The following is a 16804-nucleotide window of genomic DNA, read 5'->3' as shown; positions in this document are numbered from 1 at the left end:
CGGCAGCTGTGCCCAGCCAGCCGCGGTGGGGCCGCTGGAAGGGGCTCGGCGGGGTAACCTTTTCGGCCACCCTTTCCAAAGCCTCCGGTCCCGGCTGAGCACCTGCAAGCAGCCGGCAGGCAGCCAGGCGATGGCCGAGGGGAGGCCTGGCAGCGCTTGGTGCCACCACGGTCATGCTCTCGCCACCTCCTCCCGTGCCAGCTGCAGCGAAAATCAGTGGAAAGGAGATTTACCGGGGCGTAGAGGTCTGGGCCGGGGGCGGGGTGGGTGGAGCGAAGGACTCGCTGGCCTTGTCCTGTGCGGGGGAGACGCGGGAGGAGGAGCGCGGGCACCTGTGGCTGCCGCCCCGACGCACGCACACACACCCCCACACCCCCCACACCCCCGAACACACGCGCGCCCCCGGGGGCGGCCGTGCGCAGGCGCCGCCGTCCCCGTCCCCCCCCGTCGGTGCCGGGCGCTGATCCCCGGCGGCGGCGGCTCCGCTGGTCCCCGTTCGTCCCCGCTAGTCCCGGCGGCCGGACGCGCCCGCCCCGCTGCGCTCCTGGGCATGGCGGAGAGCCCGGGGCGGCCCGGCGCCCCGCCGCCGGAGGGGAGCGACCTCCCGCGGGAAGGAAGCGGCGAGGAAGCGGCGGCAGCGGGGGAGCCGCAGACCGGGGTGTCCCCTGAGGGGGCGGTGGAGCCCCCGGACGGGCCCTCCCCCGGCGAGGCGCCGCGGCTGAGCGGGGAGGCAGCGGCTGGGCAGGAGCCGGCCTCGGTGGCCGTGCCCCCCGGGGAGAGCGGCGGGACAGGGAGCGGCTTCTCCGGGGGGGCGGCGGAGGCCTCGGGTGGGCCGGGCACGGAGCAGCAGGCTCCGGCGGGGGCTGAGCAGCGAGACCCCGCCGGGGCCGCCCCGGCGGGCGAGGGTCTGCCGGGAGGGGAGCCGCCGGCGGCGGCCGCGGGGGTAGACGCGCCCGAGGTCTCCGCGCCGGCGGGGGGAGACCCCGAGGAGGCGGCGGCGGCGGCCCCGACGGGGACGGAGACCGAGGAAGCAGCGCCTGTGGGGACAGACCTCGAGAAGGCGCCCATGACCCTGACGGGGACGGAGTCCCAAGAGGTGGAGGCAGCCCCGGCGGGGACAGAAACGGAGGAGGCGGTAAGGGAGGCAGCCCCAGCCGGGACAGACCCCGAGGAGGCGGCGGCGACAGTCCCGGCGGGGACAGACTCCGAGGAGGCGGCGACAACCTCGGCAGGGAAAGACCCCGAAGAGGTGGCGGACACAGAGCCCGAAGAGGTGGAGGCGACAGGCCCTTCGGAGACGGACCCCGGAGAGGCGCTAAGGCAGGCAGCCCCGGCGGAGACAGACCCCGAGGATGCGGCGCGGAAGGCAGCCCCGGCGGGGACAGATCTCGAAGATCTGGTGCAGGAGGCAGCCCCGGCGGCGACAGTCCCCGAGGAGGCGGCGGCGACAGTCCCGGCGGGGATAGATCCCGAGGATGCGGCGGCGGCCCCGGCTGGGAGCGAGGTGGCCCCCGAGAGCCGCAGGGAAGCGGAGGTGGCGGTGCCGGCCGGCGGGGACGCCGACGGCGGACGCCAGTCGCCGGGCAGCCCCGAGGGCGAGGACGGAGCGGAGACGGTGGGGGCGGAGCGGGGAGCCGGTGCCCCGCCGGTGGCGGGAGCGGGGGGCGCGGCCCCGGGGCCAGGGGAAGGCGACGCGGCGGCGGCGGCGGGGCAGCGCGGCGGGTCCCCGGGCCCCGAGGGGGGCGAGTGGGACGCGGCAGGTCGGAGCCTGAACGGTGTGCGGGGCCGAGCAGAGGAGGAGGAGGACGAAGCGGGCTCGCCGGCCACCCTGGAGGAGGAAGAGGAGGATGAGGAGAAGCAGGAACATGACATTTCACTCTTCGTCAAGGTAAGGTGTGAGGGGCTGCTGGGGAAACATGGGTTCGCGACCCTCCCCTCCTCTGGGAGCCCGGGGCAGCTCCTGTGATGAGTGGCATTTACATCTGGCAGGCAAAAGTCCAGCCTGGCTAAGGTGATTTGGTTATTAACACCCAAAATAAACCTGCCTCTGGCTCCTCATTCCTTCTGCGGGCAGCAGGCAGGACAGGACAGGGCTTCCCGCACAGTGGCGAAAGGCCAGCGCTGCCTGTCCCGTTGGCCCTGGGAGCTGGTGGTACTGCTCAGCCCAGAACCCAGAGAAGTGCAGACCTGACCTGCAAGGTGGTTTGCCCATAGTTGTCCCTCATGCGCTCTGTGCTGTGTTACTTGAGAGTTCTCTAGGTTTAAAGGGAAAGGGTATACAGGGATCTCCGTTTCAGTGGAATTGGGCTCTCCTGTGCCCTCCTCACTGTGGGGCTGGGACCCAGCAGCATCTGTTTGGAATCACTAGCTGCGACTTGTGACATAAGGGATTTTAAGGTCTTCAGAATACAGTAAGAAGGGCACACAGCACATCATGGGGGCTGAGGTGGAAGAAGTTGGAAAATATAATTTAAAATGCAATATTGGGATTTTCCAACATGAGCTATGGTCAACACTTAGATAATTGTCCCAAAGCTTGGCAAGGCTGGAATCAGAGAGTCAGTAAACTGCCCAGCAGTTTGGCATCCCTTGTGGTTGTCCAGTTTGTGTATGTTTGGTCAGGGAAGGTTTATGTTAGAGGGAAATGGACAAAAAAGATAAAAATTGTAATGGCGTTAAAACTGATCTCTGGTATTTTATAGTACAGAGCTTTAGAGTTTCTTCCTAGCCTGTGCCTGGAATCCCACCAAAATCAGTGGGACTCAGCATGGAAACAGCATCTGTCCACGGAGGCAAAATATCAGATGTGAAACTTCTGTGTGTAGAAACCATCCTAAGGTGTTTTTCTTCCCTCTTCTCTGACCTCTCTGAACTAAATGAAGTGTGGAGCAGGGTGGGATATTTTTCTCAGAGTAGCCCTAAAACAAAGGAAGTGAAACTAGTGAAGCAGAGGGTGTTTGGGACCTTCTCCACTACAAGCCATACCTCCCATGCAAATAGTCCACCTCCTGAGTTGGCCGAGGCTAATTCTGTAGCAGCTGGAATTAACAGTGAAAAAAAAGCTCAGTGCCAGCCCTTTGGGTGAGAGGGGGTGGTTAGGGCTGAAACGATGTTTGTACCTTGATTTAGCCCACCTCAGTGCACAATCGTTTTTTTTTCAAGGCTAAGCCTCTGAAGTATTTTTACTTGAAAAAGGCTCAGGAATGCTTGGAGGCTCACCCGTAGCTGTGTCGGACCTGCTGGATAATGCCATACTGGAAAGATGAAGGATAGTAACAGCTGATGTTGGTGAACACTCCCCAGCCAGTCCCCAGTTTAAGCAATTCCTTAACACACAGGCTGGGATGGATTCGATGGTCTAAAGGCAACTCTGTATGTCAGGTTGGTGTACAGTAGCTAGATGATAACGCTGGAGCCAAAATCTGTGATTTGTGTCGAACGGCAGGAGCTGTTACTGTTGAGCCTGGCAGAGATGACTTATGAGCCTTCTGGCTCACAGATCAAGAGTCCCCTTTGCAGGGACACTTTTTAAACTTATTTATTATCTTTTTATGCTCTTATATCTATCAGGGAATACCGGAGGGCTAAAGTCATAAAGGCTACCTATGCATTATTGCACCTGGTGCACACTTTATGGAAGAACAACATGGCCAAAATTGGAGAGCAGACTATAATAAGAGCATCTGTTGTGACTCTGTAGCCCCCAAGTATTAGGATTAAGAATGTTTTTGAAAATATTTATGAATTAATAGAGAAGAAGGAACGTTTTCATGATTGACTTAGCATTAGTAACTTAAGAACACCTTGAAAATACTACAGCTGCTTTTCTGATGATTTTGGTGGAGGAATGTTACAAAGCTTTGACCTCACCTGGGCCTAGATTTTTTTTTTTTTTTTACTTTAAGATTGGCACAAGTTCCTCCAGTTCAATGCAAGAAAAAAGCACCTACTGGAGAGTTCAGCATCTCCCCACTCACCAAAATATGCTGGGGCTGCAGTGCTGGGAAATGAGAAGCACTTCTCTTTCCTGCTGTTGGGCGAGTTCATGTTTGTGCTGCTCTTGCTGTCACCTGGAGACATGCTTGTGGAGGAAAGGGGATATAAAAAGGGGGAGATTGCAAGTTCTCTGTGGTGGCTTAAAGCAGTTTTTAAGAGCACATGCATAATGCTGTGCCTAAATAGGTGCTGATGTATTTTGATGGGAAAAAGGGGGAGAATGGATTCCAACCTGGGACAGCATGATCTCTAGAGTTTGGGGATTATTGAGTGTATATATCTGACCACAGCATGTGGTTCACAGACATGATGCTCCTTCCTTAGCAAGTGCTAAAACTCAAGTGCTAAGGAAGTGAGAAGACGATCCAAACTGAATGCAAACATTCATTTCCAGCCTGAAACACTTCCCTTCACATGCGTGATCACCCCTCTTATGCTCTATCACTATTCTATGCTTGCCTATTAGCTCTTACGTGCTTTTAAGATGTTGACACCCGCCTCTACTTTGCAAGTGCCACTGACCTCTTTTCACCCTTCTGCTGCGTTTCTCAGCAAGCGCTTGTCTACTTTCTGCCATGCAGCTGGGGGCGTCCTTGTAAATATATTATCCATCAGCTCCCTGACCTTCTTCAAACCTCTGTTTAAAACAATACTCTTCTGTAATGCCACTGGAAACTGGGCAGTGATGAGGCTGTTTAAAATACCGAGGTCATTGTTTGTCCTGTTCAGTACGACCCTAATCTCTTTGTCATCCCTATTTCTGTTTGTTTCACCTGCCTCTTAATTTTTGGCTTACTTGTAAATGGTCAAGGTGGGGATTGTCTGCCTGTTATCTGTGCCTGCATGCACAGTGCTAAAGATAGGAGGTCTGCCACGATTTGATAACACTATACAAATACCGAGAAGTGTTAAAAGCAAGTCCCATAATAGGAGAAAACTCACAAGGAAATAATACAGCAGTAGTGATTGAATGATCCTCTCAGTTTCCTTGCTAGGGACCATTACATTAGGCTTGGCAGACAGTAAAGTACCTGGTAGTCTTTCAGTAATAACATTTTGAGAATAAGCAACAGAAGCATCACCATCAAAAAGAAACTTTTCAGATATAACTGTATGATGAGCAGTGTTCCTTGTTTTTACTGTTGTTGATAAAGCTTGTTCTTTTCAGAGGTTTTTTTCCCCTCCTCTTCTGCTTCCTGCTGCTTTGCATTGGTTCTTTTAATTTTGCATGTATGTGTTTGAATATTGTGAATATCATGTCACCTCGTGTCTCCCATGGTGAGGTGGGTGGCAAAATTCCTGCTAGCTCCACAAGCATGGGTACCAGCAATTGTGCTTTTAAGCTGATTTGGATTGCTCTACAGTGCTATTTAGTTTGAAATCAGACACCCAGGGTTCAGTACTGAGATCTGATGATACCTCAGATATCCTAGCACTTAGCAGGGTCGGCAGCACCTATGGGTGACAATGTCCTGGACCAGCAGCTCAATGCTGGACAGGCTAAAGTGAGGCATCTCCAAAGACAGCAGACATCTGTGTTTGGGCGTCCGAACTGTGCCCTTCATGAAGTTGAACTACGTAAGACTCCTCGACTGTAAGAGCAAGGCTGTATCAAAATTGCTTTGAAGGTTTCACTAAGTACCTATTTAATTTCCATATTCCCCATGAAACAACACGTACCGTGTATTTCCTTTAGATAGTAATATTTGACGTTTCTGGTGTTTCAAACTCAAATGTTCGCAAAGGTCATCCAGGTACACTTTCTGATCGGTCTTTGGTAATTCAGCTAAGTATATCAGGCACTTTGGGTAGGACACTGTGGATATTGAAGCTTGCTAGCTGGTCTTCTAAGGTCAATGGTATATGTAGGCTTTTTTTTTTTTTCCTTCTGTGGCAAATGCCCCTTATTTGTCAGAACATGTCTGTAAATGACATAAATTTGTCTTACTATTTGAATATAGTAGAACTCTCATCAAAGTGATTCAGTTAATTTTAAGCAATTTAAACATTTATGTAGGACTTAAGAGTTTATTTCTTAATTAAAAAAAAAAGCCTCCAAGGTTGCTACCAATCAATTTTAAATTTTCTTACAGATAGAAAACTTAAACACCAGAATCATAACTGTAGATTTCATCATTCCGAAGATTTCTAGGGATAGTGATTTATCTGTAAGTGTTGCACACAAACAGTTGTCCAAACAACCCGGCTTCAGCACAAGGCCTTCTCTGAGATTGCTCATCTTCCAAAACAATTCTTGCTTAGTTTTTAGGTTAAATGATATGTAGTAAAAGCTGACCATAAGCCTAAGGTAATAGATTTTATCCAGATAAAAGTAATAGGGTTTATTCAGTTTTGTGATATTCTTGGTCTCTAAATTGAAGTAATTTATTTTGCCTCAGAGAGTTATTTCATTCCTACCAGGGACCAAGGTTACTTTACTTGCAGCATTCCTGAGATCTGCTTGACTGACTTGATATACTTAGAGGTGTGCTGAATTATCAAAAGTGCTGATAAACAAGAAAGAAAAAGCCTTGCTGTGAGTAGAGACATAGGAGTAATAGGTGCTTGCATCTGTGCCTCCAAACACCACAGTTAACATATCCAACTTAAATGGTAATGGCTCTTTAGAGTACAAAAAAGAATCTCCTTTTCTGTGATGTGATGGATCTGTGGTTTATATATACCATACATTTAAAGTATAAACTGAACTTCTGGGCTTTGAGTATTGTAGCTGAGAAATCCATGGGCAGATCCCTGGAAAAACCTCCTAGCCTGTATGCCCATTCAGTGGACACTGTGCTGTACCTGATGCTGGTTGTAAACATTTACAGTATAATCACTGAGTAGGTATTTGTGCTTAAGATCTTGATTTTTTTTCTCATTGGTGCAATCAGTCTAAATCAGTTAGGTGAGTATGGTTTATAAGGAGAATAGCTGAAATCCTTTATCAAAATGAAAATAGACCGGTATTTACTGTCCTTTATAGTGTAGATTCACTGTAGGAGCCCTGTATTTAGATGACCTCGGGAAGGTGAAAGTAAAGATATGTGTGTGTGGAGTTAACACTAGCTTTGTATTTATGGATTAAAAACAGTTTTTGGGAAAATTTAGGTACTGGATATTTATCCAAGCAAAGGCAACTACCCAAAGCTTTCCAAAGGTGAGCGCATTGGATTTGTGTGAGGCTACAGAGGCCGAAGTGTTGTGGAATGAGGAGGGAAGCATTTGGTATGGTTTGAGCAATGGTAGGAAACAGACAGCTGCTTTTTCCCTACCAGTGCTGCTGCATTTCACTTTCCATCAAAACCACACCGTATTTTCCCTGATGAACAGATCTGCTCCTTTCTCCGCACTCTCTGGTTTTCTCCTTCTCAAGCTACATTTTGTGTACCTTCTTCAAAAGTAGGAGCTTTCCTCAGGTGCCACATTGCTGCCACTAAAATCCTGTCCTTTTTTCATATGCTGTTTCCCGCCACCATTCTTTCAGATACTGTGTTTTCCAGTTGGCTATGGGACCTGTCTGCTTTTATAACTGAGTAGTTATGAAAGTTATCCCAGAATACGGAAAAAATCATTCAGGAGAAAGCCCATTTCCTGGAGCAGAGCATGAGCACCATGGAGGCTAGATCTGCTGAAACCGGAATCAAACTGAAGCTGGTCAGGACTGAGCCTTGTGGGGCTGGCCAGCAAACCCAGCATAGCCCTGCTTTTCAGGCTGCTGGTTAATTATCTCTTTGTATGGTGATTTTGATTCTTTGACTGTATACAGCTGTACGCAAAGTACCAAATCAGCCGAGGTGTGTTTGTTCAAAGACGTTTTGCAGTTTTGTTCCCTGTTTTGTCATACGAAGCAGAAAACTGGCTCCCTTCCCATGGGTGTTTGCCCTTTCTCAGGTACTTTTTTTTTTCAGCTGGAATATGGCAATTTCGGGTTCCCTAATGCAGCTTAAGAGGAACTGGCATTACAGATTCCTTTCATAACTCTTCAGGTTATTGTGCATGCTGGGTGCACCTGCAGCAGTTTTTCTGGGAGCCGAGTATGCTTCCAGCAGTCTTCAATAAAACTGTGCTTGGGAGGGTTTGGTTTGAAAGGCAACATTATCAATCTTTTTTCTGAAAGAGCTATGCAAATATTTTGAATGTGCAATCTTTTTCATTTTTACTTCTCAGGCTTTCCTTTCTGGTCTTCAGGTTGTCACCTTTTCAGAGCTTAGACTGCTAAAAAGAAACAAGATTCCTTGGAGCCTTTGACTAAGGAATAGCTTTGAAAGCTACACTGAAAGTAGTTTTGCTGCTTTGCTCCTGGGGGGATGCTTAATGGAGCTGTGGTGTGCTCTGTTTGCTTATACCAGTGTCAGTTCTGACAACAGACAGCTCAAGTCCTGTTCCAGAAAGACACAAACCAACAGATAGACGTAAGTGATCAGAAATATGAAGCTGCATCTAATTTTTTTTTTTTTTTGTATGATCTAGTCTTACTTCTTGGATTCATCTTTTTGTCCATGCTTTGGAAGTCCTAAAATTGCGTATGCACATAGGATTGTACAAGCTTCAGCCATCTATTTTTTTCTCAGTTTGACTGCAGATCTCTGTGGTTTGCAGGCTTTTTTTGCCTAAAACATGTTTTGAAATAAAGTAAATGTCTTCCAAGGTACATTCCTAGACCTTTTCCTATTTTTATTTACTGTCAGTAAAGCATCTCACCATGTCTTTTACTTTAAGCACAAGCTTAAAGTCATGTGCTATTTAAGCCCTTCGCTAAACAGGGGACACTTTCCTGCTTCAGTCCTAGGCCACAGCCTGTATTTCTTGATGGCTGAAACCAGCAGAAACTTCTGATGAGATCAGCCTGCTGCCAGAAATTCAACCATACTGCCTCTGTTCCTTGGCTTTTGTCTTCATTAAAGGCTGATCTTACCTGTGATCATCACAGACCAGGGACAAGGATGGAAGTTTTCCCTGTCTGCTTTCTGCCTTTGGTCCCTGGTTGTCTGAAGTGAACCTTCATTTCATAAATCTTGTTGGAGTGCTGCGGCCTTCTTCAGAAACGATGGTTGCAGCACGAGGTGATTCCCATGCAACTGTGCCTGGGAATTTTCATGCTGTCTGCCTGTTTAGTTTGAGGCTTGATTCATATTTGTATATAGATGAATAACAAACCAGTCTACAGGACTCATGGCATTCAAAAATATAAAATATTAGAGTGTAGTTAATGACTTTCTGGGCAAGGGGAGGAAAGAGATTTGGCCAATTAGTTGAAAAATATAATTACACTCAAATTATTAATAGATTCAGGTGAAATTTTAGCAATGGTCTTCATGAAATAAAAATTCAGTGCTTTCTTTGAGGAAATATTACCTGTCAGTGTTAGGTCTAGAATTGTTCACAAGGGATTTAGGCACAGTTGCCAAAATGGAGGAGGCAGCAGTAGCTGCATCATTAGCCCTGTACTTAGGACACTGGTGTGGGTTACTGAGGTTATGATGTTACCTGGAGCATAAGTGGAAGATCAGTGTGCATCCTTCTCCCAAGCCAGTGCCATAGACACAGGGTTAGACTTATTCCTGCTCTCTCTTTGACGCTATCAACATATAATAATTACCTGCAAAATAAGACAGCATCAGAAAGGTAGAATGCAAGAAGCCAAGCATATCCAGCAGCCTTATGGTTAGGCAATATATGGTTCATTTGCTGTTATTTCCTATCTAGCAGTATGTAGATTTTAAATGGTATTCAGTAGTCTCTGGTAGTCTCTGGCTCCCATGGATTTTTGGATTGCTCTTATGCTTTGAAACCAGAATGTGGTAGGCATTAAAAAGATGAAAAGGTATTGTGTCCCCTTCCCAGCATGGGTATAACAAATCATGCCCAGTCCACTTGAGAATCTGGATTTTGGTTTTATTAACAGTAAAAATAAACAATTTTTTGTTGACTTAAAAAATAATTCTATTTATTAGATATCTTTAATGCTGAACCAACTTTTTCTTCCATGTCTTCTTCCATTTGAAATCAGTTCTCTTCAGCACTTTGCTGCCCTGATCACAGGAAGAGGATTAGGCAGCCTTGTGATTGCTCCACTTCCACAGACAATTCCACCTTTTTGGGCTCTTTGCCTTAACAGGCTCTAGCCAGGGTTAGTCATCCCATTGACTCTGTGTTTTGGCCTTTCTTACAGTCTCGTATGGATCTATGCAAAATTATATCTACGGTTCTTTTTTAGAAGTTAGTTTAAATATTGTGAAGCAGAAGTGATAATGGAAATTATTAATATGACCACAATTTTTTAGGATGCTTATCTCAGGTGAAGTCACTTTAAGTTGGTGGCTGTACATTTTTTGGCAAGAGGTAGGCCCCTCCTCTTCGGAGATAGTAAAGGGAGTAAGGTAATGAAATATTATACATATTTTATGGAAGAGGAAGTGAAGCATGGAGATTTACTCCATGTGCCATTGCTGACTGTATTCTCTGTGTCTCTCCTAAAGAGGTCCTACTGCTTCATTTAAAAAGTAAGAAATTGCATGTTCCTCTGACTCCGCCCAAGGAGCATAAGTAAATGCCATGTGAAGGTTACATGATTATTTTCTTGCTCAGATAATAAAATGTCACGCTGCGAGAAGGACTTGTATGCATTTCCATTTGCAATATCTGCTTATTTACTGATAAAATCCTGAACAAGTTGAGTGACTCCATTCCAGTTGCTTTCAATAACACCCACCTTGTCAGCAGTAAAGTGTTTTAATTCCTTTATAAAAATATTTAGCTTCTCAAAGCACACAGCAGCAGCTTGTACAGCCTGCCACCGACACACCCTTTGGAGGCTTTCCCCGGGAGGAGGGCGCCCGTTGCAGCCTCCTCCCTGTGAGGAGCCTGGGGCTGGCACGCTGGCCATCTGCGGGATGTGCCAAGCACAGGGAGATGGTTATTGTGAAGCCTCACAGACAGGCGGGAGTGCAAAGGGGATATTTCCCATCTTGGTTTTTCCCTTTTCATCTGCTGAAATTTTAGCATATATTTGAATATTCAAAATAGACTAGGAATATGGTTGTTACAGAACAAAGTAAACTACAGCAGGACTGGAGTCACAAATGCATGCCCTTGCCCAGGTTATTCAAATGACGTAGTTACAAAGAAGTTAAACATTTACTCAGATTTCAGAAAAATTCTCATTTGTGTCTCAGAGAATCATTGACGTTTACCTGGTAGTAATTTTTGAAAGTATTTTTAAAAGCTATTACAGAACCTGAGCGTTTTGTAAAAAATCAAGTTTCTTTCCATGATGGTGTTAGATGAGACTCGAAACAGTATCCAAATATACCCTAAAAACTTAAAAATTTCAGGTCATATGCTGCCTACAGAAACAAACATGCTACCAACCCCCCTTGGCAAAACCATCAGCCTCCTTTTTGCCAGAAGCACCGCGGGGGCCTGGGACTTCCTGGGGGCTGGGACCTCAAGGACGGTCCTTGTTTTGAGGAATATCGGTGTTCTAGCTGTAGACACTGGGGCTGATTGGTTTGCTGTATGATTCATGCAATATATCTTTCTTTATTTAAAAACGGTATTTTAATTAGCAATACTGTGTTTCTCATAGCTTCCCAAAACCTGTGAATGGAAGCAAGATGGTGGGGAGAGCAGGATCAAGAATAGCCTTGAATTTTAACTTAGGCTGGGAAGGAATAGAGTCCAGCCCCCTCTCTGTCAGGCTAATGGGTTTTTGCTGGTATTTGTGCCCAGTTTTTAACTGCTCTTTCAGGACACGTCTTTGCCAGTTCCCACTGGAGCTGACAGGGTTTTTTATGTAATATTTTACTTGGTCATTTGAATTATTTTCTACTTGGATCAAAATATTACATACTGTTACTGGGAAAAAAACCCACAAACCCAAATCCCTCTTTTCATCTTTCACCTTCACCTCTTGATTTATCGTCAGAGTTAGGAATACCATTGGCAAATTATTTTCTCAAGCCTTCAATGACCTACTGCCTGAAGCTGCATAAAGTAGCTTATTTATTTGGTTATTTCTTATTTATTTACTTATTTGTATACAACACAAATCACAGATGCTTTGTATATGTGCATACAGTTTTTGCTTTTAGGTTGAAACAGCACAGCTGTGTGTTGCAGGTTAGGTATCATATGGTGAAGTGTAAAACAGGATGTCATTGAAATACCAGTTAATCTGTTTTCCCCAGACCTATAATGTGTTCGAGAATATAATGCTCTTTTGTTGAAGTAATTCCCTGTAAGAATTTAAAAAGGATATAAGATTTTTGTCTCCATGTAGAATGTTCAGCTGGCATCTTGCCATGTTATTAAATACGGATTAGAAATAGCATTGAAGTATTTAAACATAATTCTTGTAACAGGATAAATGGCTAATAGCATTTGGTTTGCTGCTTGTGCGCTTGTGACCTGGTAATGTTCCCATTAACACAAACACTGATGGCATGAACTCTGTAGGCAGAATTCACAGCAGAAGGAAATTCATTTTTTTAACTAGTTTGTATAAGATTAAAGCCAGTGATCTGTTACTGGGTGGTGTTTCCCAGCTCCGATTTTCCCCTGTGTTCAGTTAAAAGGCTCTCTGTTTTCTTACACCACTGGCAGGTTTTTGAAAATAATCTTGAATCTTAAAATTAAAGAATGGGTAAGGATTAGGGGGAGTGATCTTTTCGAGGGCTGTGTATTTTTATCAATTAGCTGTCATTTCTGCTGTGGTTAAAGAGGATGATGGCATTCCCTCTCCTCGCTTCATGGGAAGTGGAGCAGGGGCACCTCTGCAGCCATTCCCCTTTGCCTCTGCCTAAAACCTCTTCTGAATGAACCATTTGATTTTTTTTTTTTTTAACAAGCAATGGAGATTTTGTCACATCTCCCATTAAAATAAAATGGCTTCCATTTTGAAGGAATGGCAGTGAGTACTTACATTGCTTTGAAAAGTCTAGGTCGCTATATGTAATACACATATTATTCATTACCATCGTGTACTAAAAAAGTAAACAAGTAACGATGACTGAAAGTAACGCTATTTAGAATGAGGCATAAACCAAGTATAATTCATGCAATATGGCAATTACTTGTGTAGGAGAATGATATTCCTAAATTGGGCAAGATTAATTTAAACCCTACTAAATTGTAGCTGAAGTTTTTCAGTCTTTGCTAGCCACAAGTTAATTATCCTATTTTTTTTTACATTTAATTTGCCTTGCCTCTCTTCTCCTTGCCACGCACAGTTCCTGGAAGCTTGCTTATCACTCTCGTTGAAGTAAGCCTTGTAAAATAAGAGATAAGTAATAATGTATTGATAATTATGGCATTAAATACTATTTGTTGAAATAATTTTCCAAGCTGTTTCAGGAAAAAGATAAACTGTCACAAAGGGTTATTATATTCATGTATTGTTGCTGGGGGCTAGGCATCTGAAAAAACAGTAGAAAGCATGTTTACTTTGCTTTGAAGCATTTAGTATCTGGCCAGGAAAAGGCTGTGTGTGATTGCTGCTGCACAATGACCTGGAGATGGAAACCTGGGAAGATGCTGACTTTTGCCCAGCTCTCTACCAGGGCTTGCTGGCCCCCGTCCCTCAGTGCCCTGCTGCATGAGTTGTGGCGCGGGAAGCAGCATGGGCCACTTCCCTAGCGGGCATCCCTGGCAGGAGCGTGAGACAAAGATCTCCCCCCAGAGCCGAAGCAGCCCAAGGGAAACCTCTTCCTGATGCCCCCCAAATGCTGGTGTTGCCACAGGAGGATCTGATTTCCCTTTCCCGCTCCCCACAGTGCAGCGTGAGAGGATCTGCTCATGCAAGGAGCCTCCTTCAGACAGCTCTGCTTGGGATGGCCAGGCCTTATTACTCAAACTATTTACTAATTATTTAAGGAAATTATGAGTTTGCAAAGCAGTGGATTCCTGGTTGCTGATCACTTCTGCATTATTACCACATGCATATTGTGCTGTGGATGGCAGGTAGCTAGGTGTAAGCATCCCCTGTGTTTAATTAGTTGCCTTCCCATCATGAGAGGCACCAATAGTTCAATTCTGAAACTAGCCTCAGCACTGTCCCAGGTTACGCTAAATACTGTAGCTACTGGAGTGACTTTATTTGCAGACCAGGTAGAGGTAGCTGTAAAATATATGAGGAAATAAATCTTTAATTTGCATTTTTCCTTTGTAATTTAATTTGATTTGGGGATTTTTTTTCAAGAGCACCTGGTGACTGCCTGTTGACTGCAGAGAGCCACATCTGTAGCTGAAAATACCTGTGACGACGAGGAGGGCTTGGCCCCAGGCTAGCAACAGCAGTGTGTGCAAAATTGCAGAATTTTCTCTTTTGGAGAAGTGCATACACACATAAGTTTAATCTTTATTTTCTTTAATGCAAATAAGAGTGAATATTAGTGAAAACACACCCTCTATAAATGTATTACAAGACATTACACATTTTAATTTTCACCTGCACTATCTTGTGTTTTGTTCACTTAATAGATTTATCATTTAATGGTTCATTTATTTATAATCTTATTTATAAAGTGGAATATTTATAACTGGAATATATATAACTGGAATATTTATAAAGTTATTTATAAACTGGAAGGGCAGGGTGCAGGCAGACCCACTGCTCAGTAGAAGTACTGGGCAGACTGTGATATTGGAGTAAAAAGTAAATGGATATTTCATCTAAGTAACAGTGGTGAATTTGGGCCTTTTGTTTCTTCATTATTTATAAACTAACTGGACAAAAGTAAAAAGTTTATTGCCACAAAGTTGCTTTTTAATGAAGGAAAATTTCTTTCTATGCATCAAAAGCATTTACTTACTAAGTAATTAAGTTAATTTCAGCAATAATTACTTACCCAGCAGACCGTGAGTAAGTAAATAATGCAATGCAAGTTAGAATAAAGGAGGCTTTCTCTGCTCTGAAATGGCTGCTGGAATGTAGGGGAGAGAGAGAACTGAAACCAGAGGAAATTACAGCTTCAGACTTCTTTTCCTTTCTGTCATCTAGAGAGGATTAGAATTTCCAGATGTATATAACCCCTTTAAGCTGTGACCACTGCTGACTACATAAAAACAGGGTCAAGGGAAATATCCCATAAAGAAACTCCAACACACTGTTAATCCCTCAACATGAACTGAGGACCAAGAGTATTCAAAGAACCACTTCTAGCAAAGGGCCTTGCTGAGCACTGAATTATGAAATCTAATAAACCAAAATAATCATAGTAAGTTAATGCAAACACAGCAAGAAGGAAAGTAGAGTATAATTTCAGAAACCAAACAGAATGAGAAAAGCCTTAATAATGAAATTGTTAGAAGATGTTATGAAATGCTAATAGGTAGCCAGTCCAAGAGTCGTAAATCTTGCCCAAGCTTAGAATCATAGAATCGTTAATGTTGGAAAAGACCCTTAAGATCATCAAGTCCAACCGCTAACCTGTCACTGCCAAGTCCACCACTAAACCATATCCTCAAGCACCACGTCTACCCTTCTTTTAAATACCTCCAGGGATGGAGACTCCACCACCTCCCTGGGCAGCCTGTTCCAATGTTTGACAACCCTTTCGGTGAAGAAGTTTTTCCTAATATCCAACCTAAACTTCCCCTGGCGCAGCTTGAGGCCATTTCGTCTCGTCCTATTGCTTGTTACTAGGGAGAACAGACCGACCCCCGCCTCGCTACAACCTCCTTTCAGGTAGTTGTAGAGAGCGATAAGGTCTCCCCTCAGCCTCCTTTTCTCCAGACTTAACAACCCCAGCTCCCTCAGCTGCTCCTCATAAGACGTGTTCTCTAGACCCTTCACCAGCTTTGTGGCCCTTCTTTGGACACGCTCCAGCACCTTGATGTCCTTCTTGTACTGAGGGGCCCGAAACTGAACACAGAACTCGAGGTGGGGCCTCGCCACTGCCGAGTACAGGGGCACAATCACCTCCCTGCTCCTGCTGGCTACACTATTCCTCATACAAGCCAGGGTGCCAAGCTTCAGATGTGAAAATGTGAGGGAGCAAGGGTTTTGTTATTTCTGCAGGTGGAAGCTCAGCCTGAACTCTCATTCAGTGCCAGAAGAGCTCTGCTCCAGGACAGAGCCCATCTTTTATTGCTAATAATAGCTAGATAACTAATAATGAGATGACCACTCATGTACAGCTGCTTCATGAAAAACACAGTAGACAGGTATATCTAAATTGTCATCCTGTTTGTAGGTAGACTCAACCTTTGGCCTACTACTTATAGTCTGTGGTCACACAAAAATGGCGTTCTGTGGTCAATTGAAGCTGTGCAGGTGAAAAGTTTATTTCTTTTACCACCTTGCACCTACACTTGTTTCCTTTCATTCTCTTTCCCTTGGCATCTCTTTTTGGCCTGGCTTTGGCTAAAAGCCTTAATCTATACAGAATTTTATAAAAAGGCTTCCAAAAATCCTTTGGCATTCCCACTTCCCTGCTAATGGTCTACATATAAGTTTTCTACATATAAGTTTTCTATTTGTTTTTTTTTAAGTTAGGAGAAATCTTTTAATTCCATATTTGTACAGTACTTAATTTATAGTGCCTTGATGCTACTATAAAGGTTTATGTTTCCCTGTCTCCATCAGGAAAAAAGAAAAGCTGGGCTAAGAAATCCTCCTGTCTGAGGAACCCAGCCACACCTTTTCCATAGGTCTGTATTTGCATCAGTTTGGCAGCTGGTCTGTGCCCTGGAGCTTCACATCCTGACAGCACTTTTAGGCAGGACTCCTAAGATACCGTCTTCATAGCCTGTTTTGTGGATGGGCATTAACATCTGATGAGTACAAACAACTGCTGATTGGTTT

General features: G+C 45.2%; 1 protein-coding gene across 2 annotated transcripts in view; it reads left to right on the top strand.

Annotated features, from left to right (window-relative positions):
- The first annotated feature begins 401 nt into the window (after nucleotides 1-401).
- CLIC6 (chloride intracellular channel 6) overlaps nucleotides 402-16804 on the top strand; it is a 32284-nt gene continuing 15881 nt past the window's right edge. The window contains exons 1-2 of one of the 2 annotated variants that reach the window (XM_075100423.1): nucleotides 402-1174; nucleotides 1214-1888. In XM_075100423.1, the coding sequence (XP_074956524.1) occupies nucleotides 551-1174; nucleotides 1214-1888 (1299 nt within the window). In that variant the 5' untranslated portion in view covers nucleotides 402-550. Of the gene's footprint in view, nucleotides 1889-16804 lie in introns of both variants that reach the window. The other variant, XM_075100413.1, reaches the window with a different exon arrangement.

This window comes from Phalacrocorax aristotelis, chromosome 1, assembly GCF_949628215.1.
Source record: "Phalacrocorax aristotelis chromosome 1, bGulAri2.1, whole genome shotgun sequence".
Taxonomy (NCBI): domain Eukaryota; kingdom Metazoa; phylum Chordata; class Aves; order Suliformes; family Phalacrocoracidae; genus Phalacrocorax; species Phalacrocorax aristotelis.
The sequence above is the reverse complement of the archived record's forward strand: the minus strand, read 5'-3'. Positions and strand labels throughout refer to the sequence as shown.